We start from the raw sequence: 20,741 nt of genomic DNA on the forward strand, positions 1-20,741 counted from the left end.
AAGACGTGGAAAAAAATCCACTCTCCTTGACAAAAAGAGCCGTGTAATAAGTATATGTATATATATATATATATATATATATATATATATATATATATATATATATATATATATATATATATATATATATATATATATAAATATATATATATATATATTTAAACTGGATTATACTGGTTTGGCGTTGAATTGGTACCTTTCACTACAAGTCCCAGGATGCACCTCTTTGTGGTCCGGGTTGGGTTGGCACACCTTTCACTCAAACTACCATGATGCACCGCTCCTCCCTTATGTCAATCGGCTCGCCTGTCGAGGAACACAAACTCCTGCATTTGACTTTTAATTCGGATCAATGAATACCGTGTTCCAGATAGCGAATCGGGTTATCCGTTAACCCTGACAGAAGCCGTGTCGCTGTTTGAGGTGTGTAATGACAAAGTTATGTAGCTCGCATGGTGAGTAGTTATCACTGCTAACTAGCAAGTTAACGTAAACAATCATGACGAGAGACATTGAAACGAAGGTAAAAGAAACGAGTTTGGGTGACTTGGATACAGCTTTAAGAGGTTTCCTCTTGTCCTCTGTCTAAACACCGAGGTTAACCCAGTCTCTGCTACTGTCAGACTAAACGGTACAGGTGAGCTTGTTGGTGTTAGCGGACTAACGGTTAGTTATGGTTGGCTTATTGGTTCATATACGGTTCATCTTGTGTTTGACGTTTGGTGATCAAGTGGTTTGTCGTGGCGTATTTATAAATGTGTATCTTTAGCATTACTGCAGGAAGTGTCATGTGACGTGCATTTGATCCTGTACTACTGGGTTGAGGAAGTACATGTTCTGTCTTCTGTACTTCCCTTGAAAATGTCGTTAAAGCAGCAACATTTCCCTCACATGACTGCATTACACAGAGTACACACACACACTGTGTGTGTGTGTGTGTGTGTGTGTGTGTGTGTGTGTGTGTGTGTGTGTGTGTGTGTGTATAATGTTTAGTAGCGAACGGAAAAAACATGTTTTGCACATACGACATACTCAGATAAGACAGATAAGTCCGGTTATTTTAGATGATTACCATCTGTGCAAACGTTTCCCTATAAGAATCTTGTTCACCCATTGTCTCACTGAATGTATCCTTGGTAACTTTGCTGCCTGTACTTTCCCATGATCGTGCTCTAATATTAAATCAAATATTTCGCTGGCCGACGTGTCCCAAAAAGACGCTCTTCATCAAGTGAGTTCTTCATATCTTCCAGTGGGCTGCGGGGGACTGGTATCTCTCATGAGGTGCCATGCTGGCCACACAGACTCCAGACCTGCCCGCAGAAGGCCAGGACATCAGACAGGTAAACACACAACTCTTCAGGCTGAACCACAGCTTAACCACACACAGACTTGTGACACTAGTCGGACAACACACTGTCACACTCCGTGTCTTTGTCTAAGGACAGTGGAGGTTTGTAACAACAGATGACGGGGTGATAGAGAAGCCAGCGATGCCAGCGAGGGAGGCAGTGGCTCAGTGGGTTTGATGAAGGAGTGTCGACCAGGAGGATTTCTGTTTTGCTGTTGTTTAGTCAGAGCAAGCTGTCTGTCATCCCAGGTAATGTTCTCATCGAGGCAGGCATTTGGGCGGGTGGAGGCAGCAGGTCGGTTGGGGGTGGATTTGAGAAATACCTCTGTATCATCAGTTGTGAAAGGAGGTATTGTGGCGACAGATGATATGGCCCAGATGGATGACATATATGAGGAAGAGAACGAGACCCAGGCTTTGAGGGTCACCGCGTATGACCGGAGATGGGCTAGCGGCCGATGCTACATGGCTGGGTTGTGCGTGTGTCATGCTAGTGCTGTCTGCTACTGCTGTATGCTAGTGTAGTGATAGTTGGTAGCACTGTATGCTAGTAGTATGCTAGTGATATATGCCATTGTTGCCAGTTGCCGTATGCTAGTGTAATGGTAGTTGGCAGCGCTAGTTGCTAGTTGCCCTATGCTAATGTAGCATTAGTTGGTATGGCTGTATGCTGCTAGTATGCCTGTGCTATATGCTATAGTTGCTGTGTGCTAATGTGACGGGTGTCTCTGCTGTACAGCTGATCAAGGAGAAGCTAGCCCTGTCCCTCAAGGCGCTGCAGAAGCGCTACGTGGCGTCGGACACGGTGGTGACCAGCGAGGACAGCGATGCTAACCTGCTGTGCTGCGCACTGGAGGCCGTCTTCATCCACCGCCTCAAGAACAAGTATGTCCGCTGTGAGGCGGGGGGGCGGGGACGCAAGGACCACAGGCCCCTCCCCCAACCCTCCTTCTGGAACCTCCTGAAGACCGTCACTCATTGGTGAGTTGGACCTCTATCCTGACCTCTAATTTAACCTAATCTGCAGTAACCCCCCTTAACCTCTAATTTAACCCTGACCTAAACTACCGTAACCCCTCCTAAACTCTAACTTAACTCTAACTTGACCGCACCTTTAACCTGACCTAACCTCGTTAGGGGCAGCATATTCTAGTAGTTGGAGTGTTTGGCTGCCAGGCGAAAGGTACTGGGTTCAATCTCCGGCATCCACAGTCTACTTTTAGGCATCCTACGTTTCCAAAGAAAGGTTCCTTGGATAAAGGAAAATACATGTGTGGCGGCATTAGCTCAGGAGGTAGAGCGGGTTGGCTGGTAACCGCAAGGTTGCTGGTTCGATCCCCGGCTCCTCCTAGCTGAGTGTCGTGGCAGCTCAGAGAGCAAGACGGCCGTCCTGACGAGCCGGCTGTTGCCCTGCGTGGTTGACTCCACCGTGAATGTGTGCATGAATGGGTGAATGTCAGTCAACACTATAAAGCGCTTTGCATAAAAGTGCTACATAATCAGAATCAGAAATGTAAATTAGGACCATTTACCATTTACATGTATTTAAACGTAGCGTAACGGGGTCTTCACATGCCTTCCCCCAGGGATGTCATCACAGAGCTGGAGAAGCTGAGCTTCGTGGGCACCGAGGTGGGCCGTGGCCGGGCGTGGCTCCGCCTGGCGCTGAACCACGGCCTGCTGGAGTGCTACCTGGCCTCGTTGTTCCGGGAGGGCTCAGAGCTTCCGGCCTTCTACCAGCCCAGCGCCCTGCTGCTGCACCCGGAGGACCGGGAGGTGCTGCTCAGCTACATCCAGGGCCTCGCCTCCCTCTCCTTCAGCCTCTCGTACAAGTCGGCCGTCCTCAACCAGTGGACGACCACGCCCCTCGCCCTGGCTGGCCTCTGCCCCGCCTCCCAGGCCGACGCCCTCCTCCTCAACCACAGGCCCCACCCCGCCACGCCCAGGAGCAAGGAATCATGGGATACGGCGTCTCAGTCCTCGGGTTCGTCTGAGGTAGGGGAGCCTCAGAAAGGGATCCAGGAGGTATCTGTAAGAGACCAGGGACCTCAAGGGGACCAGGGACCTCCTCCAGGGGACCAGGGGGGTCCCGGGTTGAAGCAGCCCACCCTACACTCCTCTACGATCAGCCTGGAGACGTGTGGGTCGTCCTCCCAGCTGTCCTCCAGCATCAGCTCTGACAGCCTCCTCCAGGGACAGGAGCTCGACCTGGACCTGACCTACAGCCGGAGGACCCCCAGAGAGTAGGTCTCCATAGCCTATCACCATCACTAGTAGGCCTACAATGTCTATTACAACCACTAGTAGACCTACACTGTCTATCACCATCACTAGTAGGACTACACTGTCTATTACCATCACTAGTAGGCCTACAATGTCTATTACAACCACTAGTAGACCTACACTGTCTATCACCATCACTAGTAGGACTACACTGTCTATTACCATCACTAGTAGGACTACACTGTCTATTACCATCACTAGTAGGACTATACTGTCTATTACAACCACTAGTAGACCTACACTGTCTATTACTATCACTAGTAGGACTATACTGTCTATTACCATCACTAGTAGGACTACACTGTCTACTACCATCACTAGTAGGACTATACTGTCTATTACCATCACTAGTAGGCCTACAATGTCTATTACAACCACTAGTAGACCTACACTGTCTATCACCATCACTAGTAGGACTACACTGTCTATTACCATCACTAGTAGGACTATACTGTCTATTACAACCACTAGTAGACCTACACTGTCTATCACCATCACTAGTAGGACTACACTGTCTATTACCATCACTAGTAGGCCTACAATGTCTATTACAACCACTAGTAGACCTACACTGTCTATCACCATCACTAGTAGGACTACACTGTCTATTACCATCACTAGTAGGACTACACTGTCTATTACCATCACTAGTAGGACTACACTGTCTATTACAACCACTAGTAGACCTACACTGTCTATCACCATCACTAGTAGGACTACACTGTCTATTACCATCACTAGTAGGACTACACTGTCTATTACCATCACTAGTAGGACTACACTGTCTATTACTATCACTAGTAGGACTACACTGTCTATTACCATCACTAGTAGGACTACACTGTCTATTACTATCACTAGTAGGACTATACTGTCTATTACCATCACTAGTAGGACTACACTGTCTATTACCATCACTAGTAGGTCTACACTGTCTATTACAACCACTAGTAGGTCTACACTGTCTGTTACCATCACTAGTAGGTCTCCATAGCCTATTAATATCACTGGTAGGATTACACTTGTCTATTACAAGATAATCATAAGATAATCCTTTATTAGTCCCACAGTGGGGAAATTTGTAACCACTAGTAGGTCTCAATAGTCTGCTAGTATCACTTGTAGGACTACACTGCCTATTAGTACAACTAGTCAGACATCAGAGCCTATTAACGCACTAGGAGGGTTTCAATTAGCCACCAAGAGTATTATATTATCTCTAGTCTAGATCACTAGTAGGATCATCGAGAGTATTATTACCACTTTAGGAAGAAACTTTATACAGTAAATTAAAAAAATTATAAAAAAAAAAAAAAAATTCCAATGAGTTACAATAATAAATATTGTAAATCATTACTCCGTGTGTGTGTGCGTGTGCGTGTGCGTATGCGTGTGCGTGTGTGTGTGTGTGTGTGTGTGCGTGTGCGTGCGCGCGCGCAGTGTCGTGTTGGACCTCCGGGAGGGCGGCGGTCCGGACAGCCAGGACTCCACCAGGGAGGACTCCTTTGTGTCCAGCGCCGGCCGGGACCACTGCTCCGGGACCAGCACCTCGGGGGGGGGTTCCAGTGAGTCCGACGGCGAGACCAGGAGCCCTGGCCCCTCCTCCCAGGGCCACGGAGACCACCCAACCCAGGAGAACCACAAGGACCACAAGCACCACCAGACCCAAACAACCCAGGAGATCCAGAAGCTCCTCAATAACTCCACTCAGAACCTTCCCATCCAGAACCCCCCTTCAGAACAGAACAAGGACAGACCGACAGACCGCAACCAGACCCCGCCGACCCCAGATCATCCGATCCAGGAGGTCCACGACTTGGACTCCTCCCTCACAGCTGGAGCCGAACCGCTCCCAGCTCCACGCATCCCTGCGGCGGTGCCCATCACCGTGAGCAGGCCGGTGGGGTCGGACGCGGACGATTCGACAGGGGGTTCCGTGACGATGCAGAAGGAACAGAAGGGAGAGGCCTATGGGGAGGAGAACCCAAAGCTGCTGACGGACAAAGGTCTCCGCCCCCGCTCGGCTAGCATCCTCAGCAGGAGGCAGTCATCAGACTCTTTGTCGGTACGTTCCTCTGGTCCGACACGGTTCCAACAACCGTCACGTCATGACACGTGATGTGATCACCGTATTTTCTGGGTTTAGTTGTTCCTCTTAAATGCGTCCCTGTGATTCAGATTAATTACTGCGAATAACTAACTTACTTCTTGTTGTTGTGTTCCCTCTTTCATTGCCGTCTAGACATGAAAACCACGAGATAAATAAGTTTGATTTGATAACTAACGCTCTTTGGTGACATCATGAACCGCCAGTGAACTCAGTGGTCAGTGGTCAGAAGACTGCTGTCTAACCAGATCAGCGTGTTTTAATCAATCCCCTCGCAGCATTCCCGCTCCTGGATCTCAGACGACGACATCTACAAGCCCCACCTGGGGGAGGAGTCGGACACGGAGGAGGACCGCGCTTCGGGACCGCCAGCCAATGAGGCTCCGCCCACCGGGGAACCCCCCGCCAGCGTGGTCCACCGCAGGCAGGCCGGTAATCCATCTCCTAGAACCGTTAGGACATGATTTATTACCCCCATCCCATCCCTAATGGGCATGGTTAGGTTAGAGTTTGTTGGTTGGTTAGTTTGAGATGGTTAGGTTAGAGTTTGTTGGTTAGGGTTAAGCCCAAAGTATACTACTCCGTATCCGTAATCCGTAATCCGACTCCGTAACTAACTACGGAGACCCGTCGAGCATTCGCAGTCCTCCGTCGGGATGTCGGATACGCGATGCAATTCGCCGCCCGATCGATCTTATTATGCTGACTAGTAACCATGTAAATAGTGTTGAAATGAATCTTCCAAAGCTTTTCAAATCTTATTTGGTGCTTTATTAGTCCTTAATGTGCAAAGTAAATAAGGTGCAAAGTCAAACCGGGGAAAGGGATTCCGGAAATGATTTTGTTAGAGGACCAATCACAGCCCTTGCCGTCTCCGTCCGTCTCCGTTGCCCCGACGGATAGTTAAAATATATTGGATGTGCACGTAGAGCTTCTCCGTAGCTCTACGTGCACATCCAATATATTTTCGGGTCTCCGACAGGCTCTCCGTCGACGCAGAGGGCTCGCCGTGTCTACGTACAGCACTTTACGGAGTAGTATAAATCCACCTTTAGTCGGAGGTGGTTAGGGTTAGTTTGACATGGTGAGGGTTAGTAGGAAATGGGTTACGGGTAGTTGGACACGGGTTCCTCACATTTCTCACTTTCCCGAACCGTTAGTTGCACGTCTTTCAGCATCGCTCCTAAACCCATCTCCCATGATGCACCAGGGCTGTCCAACCCGTTCCGCGGGCTGCTGAAGCTGGGCCACCTGGAGCGGCGCGGGGGGATGGGCATCTGGAAGGACTACTACTGCGAGCTGTCGCCCTTCGAGTTCCGCCTCTACCTGGACAACGACGAGCGCACCTGCGCCGAGAACTGCTCCCTGCTGCGCTGCGAGGAGGCGCGCCACTCGTCCCCCACGGACGGCCGCTTCCAGCTCTCCTTCCCCCGGAAGCGGCTGTACCTGCGGGCGGCGGACCGCGGCGAGGCCGAGGACTGGGTGGACCGCATCGTGGAGGCCGCCAAGAAGTGCCAGCCCGCCAGTCGCCACGACGACCAGTGGGAGGAGCTCCAGTTCGCGGACGACAAGGACAAAGAGGAGAACGCCCACCACCCCGCCGGCTCCTCGTCGTCCTCCTCCTCCTCCTCCCCCGCCAGCCCCCTGCGTCCCCCTCCCTCCTTATCGGGCGGGGAGAAGGCGGCCGCAGACACCAGGGGCGGGCCCGCCGCCGCCGCCGGTCCTCCTCCCACGGAGGAGCTGGACTGGAGGCGGGGGGGCGACGACCCCGAGCCCGACGCCATCAAGGAGGCGGTGCTGTACTCCTACTCCTCCTCCTCCTCCTCCTCCTCCAGGGGCCCCGGGGCCCGCGGGAGCGTCTGGGAGCCGCTGGTGTTCTCCCTGTCGCTGGAGCGCCTGCTGGGCTTCGGGGTGCAGGGGGAGGGCCAGAAGGGGCGGGTCCGGCTCAGCCTGCCGGTGGAGGGGATCCGGGACGTGGTGCCGGACGTGTCGCTGGGGGGGCCCGAGTTCTTCAAGCTGCTGACGAGCGCCGGTCAGATGCTGCGGCTGCGGGCCCAGACCCCCGAGGAGGCCCAGTCCTGGAGGGTGCTGATCCGCGGCGCGCTGGACTCCTACCTGGAGAGCGGGGAGGAGGCGGGGGAGGCGACGGGGACGGGGTTGGGGGGCAACGTGCGGCGGCTGGTCCAGCATGCGCTGAAGGAGGACGGGGCGATGCTGGAGCAGATGTTCAGCGTGCCCGCACACACCGGCCTGGACACTCAGGGCTTCACCTGTGCAGGTGAGTGGGCCAATCAGCGTGTTTGTTTTTGTGATTTTTAAGTGTCTTTAAGTGTCTTTTTTCTGTGTGTGTATTTGAATGTGTTTATTTCTGTGTGTGTGTGTGTGTGTGTGTGTGTGTGTGTGTGTGTGTGTGTGTGTGTGTGTGTGTGTGTGTGTGTGTGTGTGTGTGTGTGTGTGTGTGTGTGTGTGTGTGTGTGTGTGTGTGTGTGTCTATGTGCAGGTTGTCCCAGGCAGATCGGTCTGTCGCTGGCTAAAGCGCGGCTGTGCGACTTCTCCGGCCGGTACTATTGTGAGTCCTGTCACCACGGTGACCTGAGCATCATCCCCTCTCGCATGGTCCACAACTGGGACCTCACTCCCAGACAGGTGAGGCGGCCAGGGCTGAGGGGGTGGGGGGGGGGGGGGGGTGTGTGTGTGTGTGTGTGTGTGGTCTCCTGTGTCTTTCTTGATGTGTGCACGTGTTGCTTTGTCCACCTCTAAAGTTGACCTGTGTACGTTGCAGGTGTGCCGGCGGGTCCTCAAGCTCCTGGGCCAGGTGGAAGACGAACCGCTCCTCAACCTGGAGCAGCTGAACCCGGGGCTGCTGGGCCACGCCCGGCCCATGGCCCAGGTGCACCAGCTGAGGCTGGCGCTGTGTTCGCTGGGAGACTACCTGTCGGCCTGCCGCAGCGGAGCCCGCAAGACCCTCCTGGCCAGGTACCCATGACAATCACACACTCGGCCAGGTACCCGTGACAATCACACACCTGGCCAGGTACCCATGACATCACACACCTGGCCAGGTACCCATGACATCACTCACCTGGCCAGGTAGCAATGACATCACTCACCTGGCCAGGTAGCAATGACGTCACTCACCTGGCCAGGTAGCAATGACGTCACTAACCTGGCCACGTAGCCATGACGTCACACACTTGGCCAGGTACCCATGACATCACACACCTGGCCAGGTACCCATGACATCGCTCACCTGGCCAGGTAGCAATGACATCACTTACCTGGCCACGTAGCCATGACGTCACTTACCTGGCCACGTAGCCATGACATCACTAACCTGGCCACGTAGCCATGACATCACTCACCTGGCCCCGTAGCTCTGATGTCATTGTCATGACACCTTTAAAAGAAAAACAATACACCACCTAAACATGCATTCAGCTTATTTCTCGTAACTAAGGGCAGAAATGAATGGAAGACATGGTTGTCCTATAATATTAAAGGCGATAACGAGGTTAACGAGGTGGACCTGTCATCGTTTTAAATGGGTTTCTCTGTATGCTTCTGTGTATTTATGGTCTGGCGTTCAGGATGGAGGCACGCAGTTACCTGCTGGAGTCCAGTCAGCTCTACAGTGTGAGGGACCTCCGCCAGGTACCACGACTCACCTGTCCTCACCTGTCCTCACCTGTCCTCTACTGGCCTCACCTGATAGATCTGCCTGCCTTTGATGATCTGGTGTATTTGTGGATGATGTCACCCCTCACCCATCTCTGCCACCTCATCCGGACACCATCTTGTGTCTGTGTCTGTGTGTGTGTGTGTGTTGTGTGTTGTGTGTGTGTTGTGTGTTGTGTGTGTGTGTAGATAGCCGAGGGCCAGTACGCGGCCTACCTGTCGTCGCTGGTCCAGGTGTGCTCGGAGCACGTGCACCAGTGTGACCTCTGCTCCCAGCGAGGCTTCATCTGCCAGATCTGCCACGCCGATGACATCATCTTCCCCTTCCAGCTGGACAGCACCAGCAGGTTAGACGACCGTACAGCCCCAAATGTCAATCTTCTTCTCATGTTAACAGAGTTACTGTCAGGGTGTGATAGTGATGTCACGGTGGGATAGTATTAATGTTGTGATAGTGATGTCACGGTGGGATAGTATTAATGTTGTGATAGTGATGTCACAGTGGGATAGTATTAATGTTGTGATAGTGATGTCACGGTGGGATAGTATTAATGTTGTGATAGTGATGTCACGGTGGGATAGTGATGTCATGGTGTGATGGTGATGTCACGGTGGGATAGTATTAATGTTGTGATAGTGATGTCACGGTGGGATAGTGATGTCATGGTGTGATGGTGATGTCACGGTGGGATAGTATTAATGTTGTGATAGTGATGTCACAGTTGGATGGTGATGTCACGGTGTGATGGTGATGTCAAGGTGGGACAGTGATGTCACGGTGGGATAGTATTAATGTTGTGATAGTGATGTCATGGTGTGATGGTGATGTCACGGTGGGATAGTGATGTCACGGTGGGATAGTGATGTCATGTTCTGTTAGTGATCATGTGTTATCATGGCGTGATAGTATTAATGTTGTGATAGTGATATCACGGTGTGATAGTATTGATGTTGTGATAGCGATGTCATGTCGTGATGTCTTGTTTTGACAGTAATAATGTTGTGATAGTGATGTCATGTTGTGACAGTGACGGTGACGTAACCCGTGTTCCAGGTGTGGCGAGTGCAAGGCTGTGTTCCACGCCACCTGTAAACTGGGCTCCTCCTCCTGCCCTCGCTGCCTCCGCTTCAGGAAGTACCTGGAGAGAGACCTCCAGGACTGACCCCCCCCCCCCCCCCCCCCCCCCACCCCTCACCTGGACCCACACGGCGTCCAGGGTCGGGGCTGAACCAGGCCTGTACCTGACCTGGGCAGACCCAACCAGAGACAGACGGCCGAGCCTGGAACGCCCCCCCAACCCGGTTCCGACGGAGTAGAGCGAAGCAGAATGATGATTCAGATCAATTATTTATTTCTTACGTGGGAAACCTCAAGTGCAATTCTGAAGACTGGAAGCAATTCGGAAGTCAGGCGGTGCACGTGAAGAGCTCTCTTCGCCATCACCACACCACTACACACTAGCTAGGCAACGTTTAAGCGGTACCGCACTGTAACTATGCTATAGCACACATAGCACACTGCCGTAGCACACTGTAGCTACATTGTGCTATGTTGAAGCCATGCCACACCTTAGCTACACTTTGCTGCAGCCAGGCTATGCTACACTGTAGCTACATTGTGCTACAGTATGTTGAAGCCATACTACACCTTAACTACACTTTGCTGTAGCCAGGCTATGCTACACTGTAGCTACATTGTGCTATGTTGAAGCCATGCCACACCTTAGCTACACTTTGCTGTAGCCAGGCTATGCTACACTGTAGCTATGCAGTGCTTTGTTTAAGCCATACCACACTGCGGCTACCCTATGCATAAGCCACACCACAATGTAGCCATGCGAGGCTGTGGGACAGCTTCACCACCCCATGGGTAATGCCACACCGGGGGGGGCCAGCTTTATCAACCTTTGGGCTACGTCTCAGTGGGGCTTGGTGCTGTTTGCGGTGGTCCAGGGTACTAGACCGCTCCCGCACTCTTCCATAGCTTCTAACCACCAGAGAGCCCGTGGAGAACGCAAGGTCGGTGCCAAGGACATTTTGAAATGCTAACCCAACGTTTCCTCATCACCATTGTTGCTCTTAAGTTTGAAAGACAATTCCAGTTCTGGCTCATGAACACAGAGGTGTGGTCCTGGAGCTCAGACTGGTGACATTCTTCTGAGTGACATTGTGCCTTCCTTATTATCTGGACCATCGCTCCCGTTCACACCACACACACACCAGACGGCATTTGTGTGGTGTGAACGGAGGTCATCGTTCTGTCTTTTCTGTTTATAATCTCTTAAATCATCTCCATGTGGTCTTAATGAAAGTATTCTGAACATCATGTGTTGAATGTATATGGATTCAAACAGAATATAACAAGGATTTTGTGATTTTAAAAAAGATTTGAAACTCAAAACTAGGTCTGGCAGAACGACTGGTAGCTATTTTGTACTGCTGCATGACTGTTAATAGTACTGTTAAAGTCTTCTTAAAGGGACGCTGGGGGTCCCTTGCACACGGCTTTCATTCATGCCATCTATGATAATAAAATGCAGAAAATCTAATGTTTAACCTCTGTATGACATTAAAGCGTCATACATTACACAAACATTAAAGCGTAGCGAGGTGTTGTTTGACCAGCATCATCCCGTAGGCATGCGGAGAGAACCTGGTATAACCGTGGGGCTTGAATCTTAACTCTGCCAAAACAACTAGGCTCAGGATGTTAATTTTTTTTTTTTAATCAATCTCATCCCATTTATATTGTTGCTTACTTGTAAATGGTTCTCAAGTCAAATAAAACGTTGGGAGGTTGGATTTCGGTGTTTGTACTTTGTGTTTATGAATTGATTGTACAGTAGGTACAAAATGCTGTTCGCTTTTAACATAGTTCCTGGATGTTTTTTCTCAAAGGCCGCAAACAAATTAGTTGACAAATAATAGTGAAAATTTGTGATAATTTCGCGGTTTAATATAAATGTCGCCACCTAGTGTTGAAATTGTGAATGGGAACTAGAATTGTATATATACAAAATATATGTCGACGTTTGTTTACGTTTTTGTGTCCTTTTAATCTCATGGAAATACCTCAATATGCACGATGGAAAATGTAAACGCCGCAGTGTCGAAGTCATACGTCATACAATAACTATTTCTCCACCCATTCACGGCACGCGCCTCCATCACACCTGCGCGTCAATTGCATGGGCCACGTGACGACATCTGAACTCTACATCCAATCACACCGCGTTGTCAATAATGACGTCGTGCGGGATAACACGGTGATAGGCGGTGGTGGCGCAGATGTCACCTGTGTGAGTCTTTATAATGACAGGTATGAAGCGAGAGCGCCCATCGTCACTAAACTGAACTGAATTTTAAGTAGGAGGAGGAGAAGAAGAATGTAATTCCTCTAATCCCGTCCAACACGCTTGTTCACGTTCTTGCCCCGTGGACGGCAACCGGGTCAGCAGGCTACTGCGACTCTCGTACAAACACAGTAAACATCTCCTGAGCTCCGCAGCTGTTCCAAACTCCAGCCCGCCTACAGACAGCAGGCTGGGACCAGGACCTCCAGACTCCAGCCCGTCCAGGGACAGCAGGCGGGGACCAGTTCCACTCCAGCCCGTCCAGAGACAGCAGGCTGGGACCAGCTCCAGCTCACTGAGCGGTACCTCCACGATGGAACGGCTGTACGAGTCCGAGAGCCGCCTGGAGAGGAGCAACCACACGGCGTTCATAGACGCCAACATCCTCTACGTGTGGGGAGGCTACCAGGTAATCATGGATATCTTGCTTTGTGGGGAAGATATGCGACCCTGAACCGGTAAAGTCTTAGGAAGGGTGCAGCTAAACATACTCCCCAGCTGTTTAGTGATGCTTTGTTTATGTCAGAGTTATGACTGCCTCTGACATAAACAGTTATCTTATCAAGATTCTTCAACTCTTACATTTAGATGTTTAGTAGATTATTCTATGAAAAAAGGAGATGGATTGTATTACAAGTGTTGCTGAGAACAGGTCTCGACTGGGAAAAATAAAAAAGAGAAACCGTGACAGATAGGGGCGGCGGCGGCGGTAGTATGACTATTACAGCTCCGGGGCCCACACTCGTGTCCAACATTACTGTGGGCCGATCGGGAAACTAGTTGGGGCCAGTGTACTGTGCGGCCGCTGGACGCGCTCAGCTATGTCTGTGTACGGCCGCGGTAAACTCAAAAACACACATGATCTTAACCACCAGCCGGTTTGACCTGTTATTGGGTCGGGGCCGTCAGACAAAAAAATGCAAATATATGCATAGTTCAATTAGATCAAAAGCGTCTAGTAAAAAGTGAGAAGTAAAGATGGTTGCGTCTTTGGCCCTCCGGGTAAGTGGCCAGTCCAGCCCTGGCTGAGATCAAAGCATAGTCCTATGCTATGTAGCCTATAAATAAAAATCGGAGTAGCTACTTAATTGGGAGAGCTGCATGGCAGAAGCTCCGTTCGGTGACCAAATATAATGATGCATAATGTTATGTTGAGACCCACCACAGGTGTTTGTTCAGCTGTGTATTCTAGTGTATTATCAGGCTTGTGTTTACTTTTTTGATCAGGTGAGCAGATCTGATCGCAAAACATGGCATTGAAACAAGTATACAGAAATGGGTCGGTTAAATATGTTTAATACTCCTGTTGGCTCCTCGCGTTGTCAGATGGCGGCAGGGGCAGACTTGATCCTGCCTTCTGAGGAGATCTGGGAGTGTGATCTGGACAGCGGAGAGTGGTGAGGTGATCATAATTCAACGTTCGCCCTACAAGCTCAGACTGCCAAGTGTTAACACTTGGTGGTCAGGGTAGAGGCTGGGGTGTTTGTAGGTATATGGGTAGGTTAGTGGGGTGAGTCCCTGCATGCTCACTGCCATGCATTGTATAGGGATTAATACATATACAGGCTTAGTGGAGTGCCTTTCCATTTGGCTGTACGGTAAAAGGGCTGTATTGACATGGGAAACGAGCACTATGACTATGAGAAGAACTACTGATTTACAATGAAAATATACAGATATAACATGCTATGAAGTGAAGTGGAGAGAAAAATAAATGACAAAGTACCAAGGAAGTCGAATAGGAAATGTTATCTGTATACATTTGTCGCTCTCGCTCTCTCTCTCTCGCTCAGGGTGTGCAGGGCGATCGGGGGCGACGCCCCCCCAGAGTTGTCCGGGCCGTGCGGTACTTTCCTCAAAGGCTCGCTGTACGTCTTCGCCGGCTGCGACCCCGTGGGCTACACCAACCAGGTGAGGCTCTGCAACCCGATGACCTCGCCTGGCCAGTGGCCATTATCCCCGGGCCGTAGGCTTGACATCAGACCCTGACCCAACGTGTGATGGATGGTCCGAGCGCTGGGTGAATGGAGACGGTTGAACCGGGAATGTGTTGTTTGTCGCACCTAGTGTTTGTTTGTGTGGGTCCCTTTAGGGTTGCGGTTACCATTTTCTGTGGTGTTGTGTTGTGTGTAGTTTTTCAGTGTGGATTTGACGGAGGAATGCTATACCTGGAGGAGGAAAACGGACACCAAAGGAACAACGCCTTCGCCACGCAACAAACATTCCTGCTGGGTCCACAAAGACAGGTCTGAACGTCGCGTTATGGAAGTTTAGGGGACCTAAACCTCTCGCTCGTGACTCTGCCAGTGCGCGTATATGTGTGTGTGTGTGTGTGTGCGGTTTCTTTGCATCCCATAATAAAGGGTTGTTTCCATGGCGACAGGCTGATTTACTTCGGGGGCTACGGCTGCAAGACCATCCAGGAGGTGAGGAGCGCGTCGGCACAGAGCTTCGTCGTGGAGGAAACGTCCTGGGTAAACAAACACACCTCCGCCGCCTCTTCGGCAGGGCAACGGTGGAACCGCCCTGGATTCTGCCAGTTGAGGCCGTTGGATGGGTGGCTGTTGGATGAGCCATCATGTGCAAGTTAAAGGTCCCGTGACACGCCACCAGGTGTGAGTGTGATTAGCCGTCACGAGCCGTTTTGGAAAATGGATAGATCAGTCTACCAGCTGCCTACCCGGAGGACTGTAGCAAACGTTAGCTCATCTATCCGTCGCACATCTAGGTGGACACGCCCACCTGTGATGTCATAAGGGGCAGATTTCCAAAACGGCTTGTGACGGCTAATCACACTCACACCTGGTGGCGCGTCATGGGACCTTTTTAATGGAAAATATATTGCATGAAAGTCAGCTACATAAAACGCACATGCCAGGCGATATAAATGTGCATAGAACATGTACACAAAGATATGCATGCCTTTTTTTAAAAGTGGTTCATGAAATCACAATATTTTCTATGGGTTGCTTGGCAACCGGGGTAACTGTTTTGCCCTCAGTCGGCGACCGGGACAACACATTTCCGGTGTTGGGGCTGGAACAACGAAGTGAACGTCTTTGACACGCAAACAAACAGCTGGAGCATGCCAGAGACGCAGGTATGCCTCGTACACGCCCCGGTGCAGTCTGCCGTCTCCTCAAATGCCACACGGTACTTGAGCGTGAGATGCCTCTGCCTCCCCCACCCCCCTTTTTGCACAATTCATGCAAATTATCCCTGTCAACAGCGAAGGAGTTGGTCATCCTGACCTAGACTGGGTTAGCCCCCCGCCCGTTCTGCCGGCGATTTTGAGTTCGCCCTGCAGAAGGGTCTGGAGAAGAAGAGCAATACATTTCTTTCTAGTTTCGATAACGTTTTTGCGGGAGCCAATCACCAAGCTGGCTTTCCCCCCCCCCCCCCCCCCCCGGCACACTATTGGCTGGTTTAACACAATGACGACAGGGAAGCGACGGCAAGCAGCCAATTGCGCACAGAGTCAATTTAACTCAACGCCCGTTGATCACTGAAGAAAACGACAGCAGCCTCCCCAGACCAACGTGCAATCTACGATTTGAGCTTGGGTCTGGCAATAGCCAGGCTAATCCTGACCCACAGGTTGAGCAACACTGCATTAACCTTTGACCTCTGTCCTCGGTCCTTGTTTCCTCCCCCAGGGTCCAGCCCCCTCCCCCAGGGGCTGCCACGCCAGTGCTGTCCTGGGGAACAGAGGCTTTGTGTGTGGAGGGCTGGTGAGTCATTGGTTGGAGGGGAGATGGGTTATTACGGGGTTATCGATGGGGGGGGGGCCTCGGGTCACACATGCCCCCCCTCCCCAGATTGACCCCCCTCCACTGAATCTGGCCGTCGATGGGGTTTGATCAAAAATCCGAACCTCCACCGCCCTACGCACAAAAGTGTTACAGCCACCCTAGGGTATTCGGGGGGCGGGGGGGGGTGCATTCCAACTAAATGAGTCCACACCACTGCTGATGTGTCGGAATGTGTCTTGACTTTACTGACGAAGGTGTGTTTGATTGACAGGACTCTAAGGATATCGACATGTACTGTCTGGACCTGGACACCTGGACGTGGACATGCTAGTAACTCCCGCCCCCCTCCCCCACCCCCCCCCCCCCCCCCCTTGTCTCTCACTGACCAATCACGTCAGCTTCATGGGTGGGGACCGCTGAAAGCTGACGCTCTGTCTGTGTCTCGCTCCACCCAGTGACCTCTGCTCAGCGCGCCTGCCCATCGGTCGCTCCATGCACACGCTCACGCCGACGTCCGACCACACCCTCCTCCTGTACGGAGGCTACGGGGCCAACGAGGTGGGCGTCGACCCGTCCCGAGGCCGCAGTAAGTCTGGTGGCTTTAAATGTTTTCCAAGCGAGATTCTATGTCGATTCGATTTGATTTGTGTGGTCGCACTCACACACACACCGGGCCGTCTGCAGAGTGGGGGATCCCTCCTTCCAGGGATGGGCAGGAGTGCAGTGGGTGCCATAATAGTTAAATGTGATATCACCAAACTTTTTAAATACTCTATTCTGATTGGTCAATTACGGCATTCTATGGTCTGTTCATTCTGAACAGCAGACCGTTTCTACGTACTATTTTTTTTTTTTGCAACAGAAGAATGTGTCAGACTTTTTTTGTTGTTGCCGCAATTAAATCATTTTTAAATCAATAAAAATTTGGGTGTGGCCAAATTATAAATTTCTTTAGAAAATGCTGTGAAATAAGGAGAATAACGTACAGCGAGCCATGAACTTGTGTGTTTTTTCCTCAGGTGACGCCTGGCAGTTCGACACGCTGACAAAGGAGTGGCTGGAGAGAGTGGATCATCCTCACCACGACAAGCCCAGGTAACCGAGGGGGACCACACCGGGAAAACACCGGTCATGGGTGAACTAGTTAGTTAGTTAGTTAGTTTATTTGTTGTCCCCTTAGGGAAAAAATTTTTTCACAGTTTCCTTGCGTTATTTCTCATCTCGTTTCTTCGTCATAGCCACATGAAGAACGTACATAAACGACACTTTTGCATTTGACATGGATGATGACAACAGACGTACATTGGGGCTGGGGTACAGGGGGATGCATGCATTGTCTGTGGGGGTTTTGGTTTGTTGAGTAACGGGACGGCTGAGGGGATTGGGCTCCTGCTGAAATGCGCTTTGTTGCATCTTATGCTTCTGTACCTCCGACCAGAGGGCAGGAGGTACAGGAAGTAGCGGTGGAGTGGCTGAGTGATGTCCTGGTACACGCTACACGTGAACCTCCTAAGATGCCGCAATTTGATTGGTTCACTATCTCGGGATGTTGCGCAATGTCCCGAGATTGAGATCTCAAACTTGTGATATTGTTTGAGCACGTGTGACGGTCGTCACGCTAAAAAGTGTTATCTTGTTTATTTTTGGAGTGTTCACGTGTAGTGTATATATACTAGGGATGGGTCAGAATATTTGATTATTCGATTATTCGTTCCTGAGGGTCAAAGTAAATTTTTTACATTTGGACCGTTAACATTTTTTTCCCATTCAAATAAACAAGAATTAACGGACGGAACTAATGTTGGTTCTGTAGCACTATTACAACACAAACACTGATCACTGTTAAAGTTTGTTTTTTTGCGTTTAAGATATTAAGTGATTTCTTGCCGATGATCCATGGCTGCCTTTGTGAATGTCGGCACACATCGAATAATCGATTATTCGTTCATACCACCCACTGATTATTCGACCATGAAAAATTTTAGTTATTCACATCCCTAATATATATTAAAACAATTATTCACCTCAGGCTCCACCTCACCTCATTCCCCACTATTCACTTCGCCTTCGGCGAATAATTGTTAATTATTGCACGAGTGACGCGTGTGATGGCTGTGCTGTTTAGTTCTTGTACATTGGGGGTGGGCAGACCTATTATTTTGGTGGCAGTATTGGTTAGGGTTAACTCATTTCCCCACAAGCTCATGCAGGAAAACCAATCAAACCAATCAGCTGACATGACTCGTGTCTGTGGCCCCGTCCTCCCCAGGGTGTGGCACTCTGCGTGTCGCGGCGAGGGCGGCCAGGTGGTCGTGTTCGGAGGAAGTAGCGACTTCTGCTTCCAGATGGATTCTGTACGTCGTCATCAGAACCCCTGGTTCTCATCTACTCCACAGATACAGCTGTGTTCTTTTTCAATCAATTCATTTCCACAAAACACATTGCCCTACTTTGACCTAAACAGGTTTTTAGGTTTCTGTCGGTACGGTGTGATGGCAGAAAGTACGAATTTGAATGTAAAAACTACAAAATGAATACGGAACGTGTGAACCTTGGGTCCGAATGCCATCGGTCGGGTTTGACCGACAGTGTAATTGAACGCTTGTTTGTGTCAGGTGGCGGTTCTGCGGTCTGCACGGCAACAACACTGCCAGGACGTGTTTGTCTTCCAGAATCAGCCATCCTCCCTGAGCAGGTAGGCACACACTGACCTCCCCCCCCCCCCCCACCCACTAACACTCCGACCATTTTAAACGTATTTATGCGTTAAATTATATTTCAACGAGATTAATACAAATTGACGCATTAACGCATTGTTTATTTTTATTTATTTTTTTACATTTTGATTTTTAAAGGTTTTGCCCACAGAATGTCAACATTCATGTCAGAATTTTTTTGTTCCACTTACTTTACATTCAATTACACTTGCAGTAAGTGACTGCCTGTTTACAATTCCCAAATCTGTAGTGCTACTTATTTGAAATTAACTACACTTGTAGTAACTGTTGGTTTACAGTTGTACTAATTAACTGCCTGTTTCACATTCAACCACTCCCTCAAGGTCACTTGGTCTAGTTTTTGCTTATTAAGTACATTTGGTATGAATGATAATGTGTCATTCCATTTGGCAATCTCATTAAACTTAAATTGGAGTGGATTTAAAATAGAATTTAAAAAGTGTGATTAATTGCGAGTTAACTCACCAATACTATGCGATTAATCACGATTAAAACTTTTAATCTTTGCCCAGCCCTAGTATTTATACTTGTCTGTCAGGGATTATCGATTTCATATGCATGGTCACGCTTGTGGTTAAAATGCAGCGGCCATCGCCTGTGGCAACATGGAAGGAAAATCATTTGTTTTCCATCCCCTTGTAGACTGAGCGAGGACGCCGTAGCGAGGAACCAAACCCTCTTAACACAGCAGCTGTCATGGCTGCCCCGCCGAACGCACAAGGAGATCTGTAAAAGACTAGCCTTCTTCTCCAGCCAGCAGCCGGGGGCCACAACAAGGCACCCAGGGGCCACAACAAGGCACCCAGGGGCCAACATGTGGCCACAGCTAGGGGCCACCGCTTGAGGACTTTACGAAGCCTGCCTGAAATGAGGGAATCTTTTTTTTTTTTTAATTCTAGTAGTCTTTGTTGTTTTTTTTGTAATTTGAATTTGTGTATATGTGATTTAAATGTTCGAAAAAATATTTTAATGTTCGTGATTGTACAGTTAATAATGGTCTTTATATTTTAAATGATTTAATAAACATTTTTTTTAAAGCCATTTCTGTCTGCGTTGCTTTAGTGGTGGTCATGGATACGGACTAATGGTTATGTACTCAATCATGAATTAAAGGGATCTTGAAACAAAACTAATTTGGTTTGTGTACAGTGTCAAAGAAGTACTGATAAAACATAATTGGAGTGTAGTGCATCTAAAGTCACATTAGATGAAACACTGCTCCACCTGCTAAATCTGATTCTTAACGGGGGGCAGGTGTACTTTAGGCTGTTCAAGAGGTGGTACCAAGATTATGGCTTCATTATAGCTACAAAAACGACTTGAAGAAATGTTAAGATTGGTTATGATTTTTGCTTGGCAATAAATGGGCCTTTTTTTCTGTGAAACTATGTTTGACTTGGGGGGTGTGTGTGTGTGTGTGTGTGTGTGTGTGTGTGTGTGTGTGTGTGTGTGTGTGTGTGTGTGTGTGTGTGTGTGTGTGTG

At 49.7% G+C, this 20,741-nt stretch overlaps 2 protein-coding genes across 4 annotated transcripts; both read left to right on the forward strand.

Moving 5' to 3' along the window:
• The first annotated feature begins 292 nt into the window (after positions 1-292).
• On the forward strand, positions 293-12,218 carry plekhm1 (pleckstrin homology domain containing, family M (with RUN domain) member 1). 3 transcript variants are annotated; one of them, XM_084475493.1, is made up of 12 exons: positions 293-423; positions 1,254-1,343; positions 2,091-2,332; positions 2,938-3,594; positions 5,075-5,699; positions 6,020-6,173; positions 6,952-8,019; positions 8,242-8,387; positions 8,524-8,717; positions 9,329-9,392; positions 9,606-9,763; positions 10,471-12,218. In XM_084475493.1, exons 2-12 carry the CDS (start codon positions 1,290-1,292, stop codon positions 10,577-10,579), a joined length of 3,471 nt encoding a protein of 1,156 aa, XP_084331619.1. In that variant the 5' UTR covers positions 293-423; positions 1,254-1,289; the 3' UTR covers positions 10,580-12,218. The 3 variants fall into 3 exon arrangements, with proteins under 3 accessions (XP_084331619.1, XP_084331620.1, XP_084331621.1); XM_084475494.1 differs by having other exon boundaries at positions 340-455; XM_084475495.1 differs by lacking the exon at positions 293-423 and adding an exon at positions 617-637.
• Positions 12,219-13,082: 864 nt separating this feature from the next.
• On the forward strand, positions 13,083-20,103 carry LOC311355837 (kelch domain-containing protein 1-like; the record flags this gene model as incomplete). The annotated part of the gene is made up of 13 exons (XM_084475661.1): positions 13,083-13,178; positions 14,096-14,166; positions 14,563-14,680; positions 14,903-15,015; positions 15,153-15,243; positions 15,771-15,869; positions 16,426-16,500; positions 16,793-16,851; positions 16,977-17,107; positions 17,541-17,616; positions 18,791-18,875; positions 19,137-19,216; positions 19,902-20,103. 13 exons carry the CDS (start codon positions 13,083-13,085, stop codon positions 20,101-20,103), a joined length of 1,296 nt encoding a protein of 431 aa, XP_084331787.1.
• Between the last annotated feature and the right edge of the window lie 638 nt (positions 20,104-20,741).

The sequence above is a fragment of the Micromesistius poutassou genome (genome assembly GCF_964030765.1).
Source record: "Micromesistius poutassou genome assembly, chromosome: 11".
Classification (NCBI taxonomy): Eukaryota; Metazoa; Chordata; class Actinopteri; order Gadiformes; family Gadidae; genus Micromesistius; species Micromesistius poutassou.